Raw genomic sequence first — 11763 nt, 5'->3', positions numbered from 1 at the left:
GTTGAAAATGGTTATCTTGGGAGTTACCCAGTATCACATCTGTCATCTTGCAGATGGACCCCTGGGGTTGACTTGTCTGATGTGACAAAAGACAGTTGATCTGTTTGAAGAACTGAGTGCTTATGGAGAGACCCAGTTGGTCTCTAAGAGAAAATGTTCACAGCTCATTAAATTTATGTTGTAAACAATGTAGCAGGTCTCTCATTCTCTCTCTCTCTCTCCTTCTGCCCATATTCAGCCAGAAATAATCCATATCAATTTAGCCTCAGTGCTTTGCCAATCATAAAGCTTATACTTCGCTTTATACTCTCCTTACGTTGGTGGTTAGTTCAGTGGAACCTTTTTCAAATGGAAGCTCCTATAAAACACATACTGTGAGGTGCTGAGGGAAAGATAGCAGTAGGACCCTCAAACTCCTGCCTCTTAGTCTCCGATTTCGCAGCTCTGTCCTTGCCAGGCCCCTGGAGCTTTTTTGAGGAATCCAAGAACTCCCGGGACACAGTCTGAAAATGCTGGGTGCCGTGTGATTTTGACTGGCTCATCAGTCTGAGCTGAGTTGGAAGGAAGGTTCATCTTTGTTCCTGAGTCTTCAAAAAAAAAAAAAACCAAAGCAAATGTTTTTTAAATGTTAACAGTTGTCAATTCCAGGTGGTGGGTTGTTTGTTATAATATTCCTTGTACTTTCCTGGATTTGTTCCTGCAAATAAGGTTAAAGCATAGTGACAGTGGTGGGGAGAATAAACGTTTGTACACTGGACCAAATACAGCACCAGGTCCTTGGAAGAAGTTTCTATTTGCAAGCCATTTGGACTTGGGTGACCAGACCTGCTTTTGGAGGCCAGAGGGAGAATTGGTTTGTTCATGCTTAAAGTGAAGACATGGATTCCAGGCCTGCTTGGAAAAGGGCAGTGTCTTTACAGCTACCAGTGAAATTGTAAAGGGACTGTCATTTGAATATTCAATGACAGCTAAAATATATAACACATCACTGAGATGTATATGTCTGTATATGTGTACATATAGTATGGTATATACAATTATTACTATATGTACATATGTATATGTTTATAAAAACTTAGTTGGGTTTTGGTATATAGATACCTGTTTATAAATGTCTGCCCCTCCTTAAAATGTAAACTCAAAATGTAAAATGTTCACTGTTCAAGCTCAAGCTCTGAGGTTGGGCACACAGCGGGTGCTGGATAAAATACTTTGAATGAAGGAATGGATATATTCCTCCTCCTTTGAAGGTTCTCATTGAGAACAGGGATGGTATCTTTTGTTCCTTCGTATCTCCAAAGACTCAAGAAATGTTTGTGACTTTGATGTTTTAGTTCGCTCATTCAACAATCCTTATTAAACATCTGCTTCATGACAGCAGCCACTGTGCTAGATACTGAGGACACAGCAGTAAGTATTAATAAAACTGATGAAACTCCTGTCTGTCTTCAGACCTTCCATTCTAGTGAGAGGAAGCAGGCAATAAATGTAATAAGTAAACCAGTTGATTTTTTTTTTTTTTTTTTTTTGCTGATGTTGGAATATTAACTCTCATTACTTTCTGGCAATGCTGAAGGGCAACGCGTTATACCCTTTCTGTAATAAAACTAAAGACGATGTAACGCCTCCTGGAGAGATGACTAATTCAGCCCCCTCCGGCCAACCCCCTGCAGGAGCTAAGAAAAACAGGGGAGAAAATGGGACTATGTTGGTTCATGAGTGGTAACTAAGCCCCTGGAGCGGGTGGACAAGAGATGAAAGGGACAGTGTCAGAAAGGTTGTTGCTGCGGGGCAGAGGGGTCCCCCATAGCTGAGCTGTGGGCCTTGTCAGCTTGTCCTGATGGTTTCACCACACACCCATCCTGCCATCCTCGAAAGCCCATCCTGATGTTTACAGTGGAGGACGTTGAGCAATTGACCGTGAACTGACGTTGCCAAGGTATCCCCACTCCCGATGGGAATAACACCTCTGCCTGTGGGTGTTCTTCTTCCATCTCAAGACATGTAACAATGAATTCAGAGCAAGGAGTGAAGACAGTTATCTCATGTAAATACAGTCTTGTGCCTTTATAAAAAAAAAAAATGCATTTTCTCATTTGATCCTTATAAGACCACAGTGAGATGGTAAAGATGAGGATTACAATTAGGGTGTCCATGAACTCTAAATTACCCCTTCTGCTGTCCCAGCATCCTATCCCAGCTTAGCATTTGTCCTGGATTGTTTTAAGTAGACTTTATTTTTTAGAGTGGTTTAGATTCAAAGCAAAATTGAGCAGAAAGTACAGAGATTTCTCATACAACCCCTATCCCCACATACACAAAGCTTCCCCTGCTATCAACGTCCCCCACCAAAGTGGTACCTTTGTTACGATGGATGAACCTACATCAACACATCATCACCCAAAGTCCATACTTCACGTTAGGGCTCACTCTTGGTGGTGTTTGTTCTGTTGGTTTTGATGAATGGATGATGACGTGTATCTACCATTCTGGTGTCCTACGTGACAGTTTCATTGCCCTAAAAATCCTCTGTGCTCTGCCTGTTCATCCCTTTGCCTTGGATTTTTCGTTTTGCAGTAAAGTTTTCTTAGAGTTCTGTATTGGAAAGTATTTTTGATAGAACAATTTAATAGATCTTTCAACATAGTAAAACTACTTTCTAGGTCAATAAATATTTCAAAAAACTGTATAAACTTAAATATTTTTAGCACCTCCTTCTCTTTTTACAGGGATTCCAATTTTGGATAAATTACATGGTCTCCATAATTATAGTCTACATTTCAAGGGGAGAAAAACTGGTCCCTAGAGAGAAAGTGACTCTTCTTCCTATGTTTGGCCAATCAGGCCAAGAGCCAGGGGAGAGTCTAGGTTCCCAGACGTCTGGGGAGATAACTCAGATCTCAAAGCTTATCAGATCATCACCTTGTTTTAAAGTAGTTATGAAAGTGGGATTGCTCCTGTATTTCTAGTTCAGACATGAGAAAATTTATCGTGTAAGGTAAATACTTACCAAACACAGTAAGAAACAGAATGGACCACAAGAAGTCTGAGAGGTCATGACTCGGACAGGCAAGCCCAGGGCCTGCCTCGGGATGAAATGCTACTACAGAGGTAAAAGTTTAGACTTAAGAGGAGTACTATGCTTTTAGAGAAGATTCCATAAATTAAGTTGGTGAGGAATAACATCTTCATTGACAAATGTTTGATGGTATTTTGAGACTGAAATTGGAGTTTCATTTGCATATTTCTGGGACATAGTACATCTGTTTATCTAGTAGAATGAGTCTAGGTTCTGATCAAATACATACTAAACTTGCTTAGTATGATAATTAACTGTTCTGTAGTATCACCCACATATAATTTTAACAAATGTTATCATTCTAAAGATTGAACTGATTACTTTTTTATAGCAAATCAGAAGGAAATTATTTCAAAGGAGGTTAGGTTTTCATAAAGACTGATTTCTCCTCTTGTATTTATTTTAAGATGTAGTATTTAAAATACACGATGCCGTAAAAATACATCGTTATCCTAAGTCAGAAAAGAAAAAGTGGTCACTGTTCTGCAAAGTAGATCATGAGGAGGGTTGGGGAACGTCCAACACAAGTAAGGAAATAACATAGATTTGGGTGTGGAACTGATTCTCCACCTACAGGAGTCTGTAAGATGTGTTGCATTTGATGCTATCCCGGTGAAAGGGTATTCGCATTAGGTGTTTTTCCTTATTCGAGAACGGTGTGGAGATACGCTTTTATTTTATTTATTTACTGTTGTCAGGCCTCTCCATCCGGAGTGTGTGCTGGAAAGCAGACCGCCTCCTAGCAGGGACCCAGGACAGCGAGATATTTGAAGTGATCGTGCGAGAACGGGACAAACCGATGTTGATTCTGCAGGGCCACTGCGAGGGGGAGCTCTGGGGTCTGGCCCTGCACCCCAAGAAGCCTCTGGCCGTGACCGGCAGCGACGACCGTTCTGTCAGGTGAGGCCCCGGCGGCAGCTACGGTCACTTCCCTGACTTCCTGGAGATAGATTTCTTTTGCCCGAATGTACTTGTTAATTAAGAGAAAGATAAAGCATAGAACAGAGTAACACAGTTTCCAAATGGAACGTTAAGACATTTAGCTTGAGGAGTTGGTTTCTTAGCATTTTGTTGTTGTTGTTGTTATCTTTTTTGGCTCTATCTCAAATCATTAAAATGTTTGTAGAAGTGGAAGTACACGAATACCGGTTAGGCGGGCTTCCAGTTCTCTTTCTAGCTTAAGATATGGGCTAGGCGCGCTCATCTGTGATGTAACCATATTGCCCCCTGGTACCCTGGGTCCTCTGCAGGGGGGTGCATAGTGATTTTACAGTTTAGAGCTTAAATTCTGATTTTCAAAATGTCTTTCGCACGTTGGTAAATTATTCTTTGTAAATCCTCCTATGAAATGTTGAGTATTGTTACCACACCAAAGGGGAGTGATGACACCAGAGAAAATAGCAATTTTATTAGGGCCTGAGGTTTCTCACTGTGGACCATTTGTTCTTTGAGAGCACAACATTGGGTAAAATGAGTAAAATCAATATTCTTCCAGTTGTCTTGGGACTATTGAAGGAATGGACACATGATCTAAAAGTTTGAGATGAAAACTATTAACACCGACTTCAGTGTTTTAGTATTTATTGTTGAGCCTTAAATGTGCTCAACAACAAACAGGCCGGAGAGAGTGAGTAGCAGGAAAAGACTGATGAATGGATGGAATGGTTACTGAGTCTGGGTTTTAATAGCTAAAATAGAAACATTATACACTAGATTAAAGGTCACTGCTCTTTCCCCCTTGTCAACCTGAAATAACCAAAAGGATCAGAATCCAGTTTTAGAGTTTATTCAAGCACAAAGCTGAGAATGGCCATTTGGGTAACACAGACGCCACAGGAATGGGGTCAGCGCTTGAAGTTAAAAACTAAGTTTTTGCTTATAGAGGCAGAAAAAGAAGTTTAGTAGCATTATAACATTTTCTATACAGCCTGGTTTATGAGTTTACAGCAATTTAGGTAGTTATAGTTTGTTTTCTTTTCCATACAGCTTGTTTTCATTTCCTTTCCAATTTAAAAGTGTGCTTAACATTCCCTCTTAAGACAATGTAATAATCATGAAATTTTTGTGTGAGAAAAATAAGAGGAATGTTAGTCTATAAAGAAGATCAACGATGGAGAGGGAAGGGGTCTTCCCTGGTGCCTTTAGTTATTTACATTTTATAAAACAATGCAGGTTAGGGAGAAGGTGAATTTATAATCAGAAAAGCAAAGATTATAGCTGCCTGTTATGTAACTCAGGCCCCATAACCACATTCCTTTAGGGCTCAAAATAATTAAAAGTTCCAACAGCTTAGATTTTCAATTACTTATTTTCACATCCCTTATTTTTATATATTTATGAAACTAATGAAGATATAATCTGCATACTCACTAATTCTATTTTTTAGTCTCTAGCAAGCATGAAAGCCTCATCAGTCTAGAAACAGTGAAAACAACTGCGGTTGTCTCCTTATATGACATAAGTGTTTGTTTGGTTTATACTTCTCTTCTTCCTTTTCCTTCCTTTGCTGTGAACTTTCCCAGAGCAGCCAAAACAATGCTGCCAAGTTATTCAAACACCTGTGAAATTCAATTCAGGCCCATCCACATAGAAGTGATTTCAAGAAAACCCTCAGCTTTTGTATTTTAAGAACTGTGTTGAGACTGGGCACAGTGGCTCACGCCTGTAATCTCAGCATTTTGGAAGACTGAGCCAGGTGTGGCGGTGGATGTGACAGCTACTTGGGAGGTTGAGGTGAGAGGATTGCTTGAACCCAGGAATTCAAGGTTGCAATGAGCTGTGATCATGTCACTATACTCCAGCCTGGGTGACAGAGCAAGACCCTGTCTAAAGGAAAAACAAAACTCTAAGTTTCAGAATTGCAAACGTCCCCGAGAAGCCCTAAGTGCAAGAGTCTGTCTTATTTCCTTTAGCTATTAGTTTGGCTAAAATTTACAATGCATTTTTACACCGAATATTAAAATTTAGGAAGGGTGAAAGTCATAATTTCTTGAGAAAGGTTAGCTTAGCAACTTCATAGGTTTATTGAGGAGTGATGGTTTCTTACTTTGCTAGTAAAGCAAAGCTTACATTGCTTAAAATAGTACAAGGCTAAAAACAGCATGAGGTTATGAATAATAAATGAGGTATTAAGAGCATATTCAGCTTTAGGCTGAACAGTACAGGCTGCCTAAGGGAACTGTAAACTAGTCACTGTGCAATTCCACATTAAGGGATGTGCCCCTATCCCTCCTGATGGCAGAATGCATTAGGAGAAACTGTGCCACATGTCACATATTCTTGTCCTTCCATTGCAGCACTCTAGGTTGTAGGTGCCCCTAGCAGACGTTGTTGTTAGTGTGTAAAGAGAAGTCTGTCTTTATAAAAGTGCTAACAGATAGAGGTCAGATACCACAATTGCAACTAACCCTTATTTGTGTTTTCAAATGTTCAGGTTCCCTCAGTTTGCGGTGCCTGGGTTAGGTGTTTCTAGAGCTGGGAACTCGTGCAGCCCACACTGCTGGAAGCTCCCTGTTTGCTGCACTTGCCCCTTGCTCGGCATTTTTCCATTGCCAGGAGCACAGGGAAGTGTCTGGCCCACCAAGAGCAGACCCGTCGACAGTGGGGTGCCCAGGGAGCTTGTGAGGAGTGACCGCACATGACTGTGTGCCAACTTGGGAACCATGCTGGGGAAGGGTGTCATTTGCTCTTTTCTATCTCGGATACATTTTCCTTCTAGGGAGGCCAACAAATGTAATATGTATCTCAATCTGTGTGCGCTTAAATAACTATTACTGGAAGGGTATTAATTTTTCCTTAAAAGCTAACGATAATAGCATCTAGTAATATTTCACCTAAGTGTGATTAACAACTGTTGGTATAAGTCAAAGACAATATTTAATTTCTAAGAGAAAAGTAAGATTCGATGTGAAGTACTATTTAAATTTTCCTTATTCTATGAATTTCAAAATCTTTGAAAATGTTATTTCATCTTATATTTCTTGCTGGGTGTTTTCAAATGATGAGAATGACCCAAAGATGCACTAAACACCTTTCCAGGTTCCCTGACAGGCCCTGATGAAGGACACTGGTGTGAAATTAATGGGTCTTTTCTTGTCATTATCACTGTGGTGAGCAAGCCTTCCCGCCTTGGGCTGGCTGACGACTACCAGAAGCTGGTTTTGTTTTGTTTTTACTTTGTTCTTGTGCCTAGGCTGTGGAGCCTGGCCGACCACGCCTTGATCGCCCGCTGTAACATGGAGGAAGCGGTTCGCAGCGTTGCTTTTAGCCCAGATGGATCTCAGCTGGCCCTGGGCATGAAGGACGGCTCTTTCATTGTTCTCCGAGTCAGGCACGTACCAATATTGAACATGGTGTTTGGAAATGCTGTTTTGTTAAAAGTTCATATTCTCCTGGTCATACATAATACATGCCTGGACCTTAGGAAAAATTAATTTACTTTTTCAAATAGGAATACTATAGATCCACAATCCCCTATCTGTAATTCCGAAGTCCAAAATGCTCTGAAAATTCCAAGTTGTTTGGTAACTAATTTGGCATCACAGCCTAACCCAACAAACTGATGTGAGGCTGTTTTTAGTCCATTAATCTCTTAGTAGGAATAATCATGTGTCATGTGATTTGCTGCAAAAATACTGTGTTTAATACAGGGTGCTACCCCAGCCCCCACTGGGGATGTTGCATAATATATTGTATGTGAACCTTTCTAAAATCTAATGAATAATGAATTCCCAAGCACATCTGATCCCAAGGGTTTCGGATAAGAGATTGTGGGCTTTGTAGTAAGCCAAGAAAAGAGGAAGAAAGAATAAAGCAACGTCCAACAGCACCAGATGTTTAGAGGTGAGCTTGAGTAAAAGATTTCTTCCACCCATAATTGATACTAAAATGGAATATTTCCTATTTACTAACATCCTATATTATTTTTACTGTACAAAAGTTATGACCCACCCTTGTATTTCCTCTGAATGAGTTCTCTTGGCTCACATGTTTTGTGATTATAAAAAAAAATGCAGCTGTAAATTAAATACTGCATGTTTTGCACACAGAAAATTCAATATAGTGAAGAATACTCTTGGCACAGTTTATTGCAGAAAATTCTCATTACCAGCCCCATATAATTCATTACTGAATTGGTGGACAACATTTTCTTTCTCTGTTTAGTGATGTGTGAAAAGATGGCTAATTATCAGGTATCCTTTTTGATGGATTTCCCAAACCCCCACCCCCCCAAAAAAAAAATCCCCACACACCTATTTTATGCCATTATAGTACACTATAATGCTATTAATAAGCAATAACAAGCATGAGGGGTTATTATGTAGAAGCAAATATTTGGCATTATTTATGCATTCCGTTTGTTTTGAAGTTGATGGCACCATCTTTACTGGCTCATGGGACCTGCTAGTCATAACCCTGTCTCACAGTTGTAGAGAAACACAACCTCAGTGAGCTTTCAAATGTGAACAGAAATTCTTAAAAGAATCTAATCAAGAAGGAGGCAAAATATTCCAGTGATTCAGTGTATTCAGGAATGACTGTTCATAGTGAAAGTTAAATGATTACATAACCATTTAACATTTAAACAGGTAATTTTCTTCTTTTTTGACTTTTTTTTTTTTTTTTTTACAACAATAAGCATTAAGCTTAACAGTCACAAGTTTCTTGTTCTTAAAGTATAAAAAAGATGGTTTGTTTTTATGCTGACCTTGATACATTTTACCTTTCTCCACAGCATATTTTTAATACAGTTTTATTAACCCCAATTTTTTCTAACAAAAATTGTAGGGAAAAATGTATAGTTGAACATGAAAACAAAAATGCATTTCTCTTAAGAATCTTTTTATTGATACATGGTGTACATTTTTGGGGGTACATGTGATAATACATTTGTATAATTTGTAAAGATCAAATCAGTGTAATTGGGATATCCATCACCTTAAATATTTCTTTTCTTTATGCTAGAAACTTTCAAATTACTCTCTTCTAGCTATTTTGAAATATACAATAGATTATTGTAAACTATTATCATCCTACCGATCTATCAAACACTAGGTCTTATTTCTGTCAAATTGCACATTTGTACCCATTAGTCAACCTCTTTTCGTCGCAGATATGCATTTAATTAAATTTTTTTTTATTTTTACTTTGGAAACCCAAAATATTATTTATTTTCCTAAACTGGCCATAATTTTTAAATAATTCTATTTTATATATTTCCTCAAAAGTTAATCCTTCAATTCCTGTAGGTTTCTGCTCCCTTTCAAAAGCCTTTTCTCTGATGTATTTTAAAACATGACTTGGTTTTCCTATTTCTAGATTTGCTGCTTATCACTTTGCCTTTTATTCCTATAGAGATATGACAGAAGTGGTTCACATCAAAGATCGAAAAGAAGTCATTCATGAAATGAAATTTTCTCCAGATGGTTCTTACCTTGCAGTGGGATCCAACGATGGCCTAGTAGATGTCTATGCTGTTGCCCAGCGGTATAAGAAAATCGGAGAATGCAATAAGTCCCTTAGTTTCATTACGCACATTGACTGGTCCTTGGATAGTAAATACTTGCAAACTAATGACGGTGCAGGAGAACGATTGTTCTACAAAATGCCATGTAAGTCATGTGGCAGCCTTGGATGTTTGCAAAAAGCAAAACTTTGAACCACATGAAGAAAATATAGAAGAATGTCATTGTGACCTCAGGGCAAAGAATGTTTTCTGAAGTAAGATCCTCCTCAAATCATAAACTCTCAAAAGGTTAATGAATTGGACCACACTAAAATAAAAAATTACAGCACAAGAGACCATGATTAAAATCTAGAGACAAGGCATAGACTAGGTATAAATCCTTGCAATTGTTATAATGGATGAAGGATTTATGTCTAGAATATATAAAGAATGCCTATGGATAAGTGAAAGGAAAAAAATAGAAAAAATGGGCAAATTTCAAATGACCAATAAATATATGAACCTAGGTATCAGGGAAATGATTAAAACAACAGGGGAGGTACAATTTTGCACTAGTTAGACTGGCAAAAATCTAGTTGGCAAGAAGGGAATGGGAAACCATATACACAGCTGGTGGGAGCATGCGTGTAGGCATATGCACAAGGATGTTTGTGGTAGCAGTTTTTGTAATAGCCAAAAATGAGACCCGATGCCTAAATGTTGGTCAGCATGAAGAGAGTGATTAAATTAAATGTCGTACAGTCACATAATGGAATACTATTATAAAGAGCTTAAAAAAAAAGCTGGAGTACTTATGTCAATATGGATAGATCTCAAAATTACAATGCTGAACAAACGAAAGTTGTGCAATACGTACAGTGTACATTTACATAAAATTTTAGGACATGAAAACAAATTCTATGTATTTATGACTGTATACATATGTAGTAAATGTTTTTAAAATGCATGGTGAATGATAAACACCTAATTCAGGGTGTTGGTAACTTCTAAGAAAGAAGACAGAAATGAGATTGGGGAGAATTAACCAATGGATTTTAACTATCTGTAACATTTTCTTTAAAATTCTACTGTGATAAAGACAGCATATTAAGATTTGTTGAAACTGGGTGGCAGACATACTTGTTCATTATAGTAGTCTCTCTAATTTTCTGTATGCTTGAAATAGTCATAATTTTTTAAAATAGAGAAAATCTTGAAATAGTTATACAACCAACTTTCAAGTATATTTGGAGGTTCATGACCCAAATGTTTAGTTCATTATCCAAGTCCTTTGCTTTATCTGTTATTCTTTCTTTCTGTTGTTTGCCTATTTCATTGTTCATTAATACATCTCTAAAAGGTTGAATAAATGGTGATAATGCACGATAGTCATAATACTTCTGTTAGTGCCTTGCACACACAGTTTTGCAGCAGGGTTAGAAATGAATGAAAATGAACTGGAGGTATAATTTGCAGGTTTCAGCTTGCCAGGAAATAACACTCTCATCATGACATAGATACCGGGAGTCAGGGTTGGGGAGTTGGCTGCGTTATCATTAGGAAAACTGGTTTCTGCCAGAATGCCAAAAGGGAACAGTCTATTGAAACTTTGGAAAGGATAGTCTGGGGAGAATTAGAAACCACCTCTGGTATCAGCTTAGAACCATAAGACAACATTTCGAGATATAAGTCCTCAAAGATTTGAGGATCATAGTCCTCATTTACTGTGATTGCTTTAGTCCCAAACCTGCATTCTTCATGATCAGAAGCCCTTATTATATGATTTGGTGAAATGTGCTCATTGGGATTAAAAAACCACAATTTTAATTTCTGACTTGAGGATAATTTTTATAAGAGATTCATCTGGCTTACATAATACTTGTTAACTTAAAAAATTACCGAGGTTTATACTTTGGAAAACAGCTTTATTTCTGGTAAAGGGTGGCCATTCCAACAGGTTGGGGAAGTACAGCCCCAGCCAGAAGCCAGGCACACATGCTTCAATAAAGAGACAAGAGGGAACAGGATTTTATATTGAGCAGGGTGGTCAAATATACATATTCAATAAGCTATAGGAGGAGTTATAAATATTTATGAAGGGAAATCATACATGTAACTGTGCTTTATTTCTCCTATCCCATCATGGCTGAGAACTCAGTTTGAAAGTGTTTCTGGGGTCCCCTTGGCCTAGAGGGGTTCATTCAGTTAGCAGAGGACTTGGGATTTTATTTTCAGGTCA

General features: G+C 38.3%; 1 protein-coding gene across 1 annotated transcript in view; it reads left to right on the top strand.

The window, feature by feature from the left end:
* Window positions 1–11763, top strand: part of EML6 (echinoderm microtubule associated protein like 6) — a 255683-nt gene that overhangs the window by 135885 nt on the left and 108035 nt on the right. Inside the window, exons 7-9 of the mRNA XM_012649839.1 lie at window positions 3778–3979; window positions 7272–7409; window positions 9434–9690. Of these exons, the coding sequence (XP_012505293.1) occupies window positions 3778–3979; window positions 7272–7409; window positions 9434–9690 (597 nt within the window). The remainder of the gene's footprint in view (window positions 1–3777; window positions 3980–7271; window positions 7410–9433; window positions 9691–11763) is intronic.

The sequence above is a fragment of the Propithecus coquereli genome, unplaced genomic scaffold, assembly GCF_000956105.1.
Source record: "Propithecus coquereli isolate 6110/MARCELLA unplaced genomic scaffold, Pcoq_1.0 Scaffold305, whole genome shotgun sequence".
NCBI lineage: Eukaryota > Metazoa > Chordata > Mammalia > Primates > Indriidae > Propithecus > Propithecus coquereli.
This window is presented reverse-complemented; position numbering and strand designations above follow the sequence as displayed.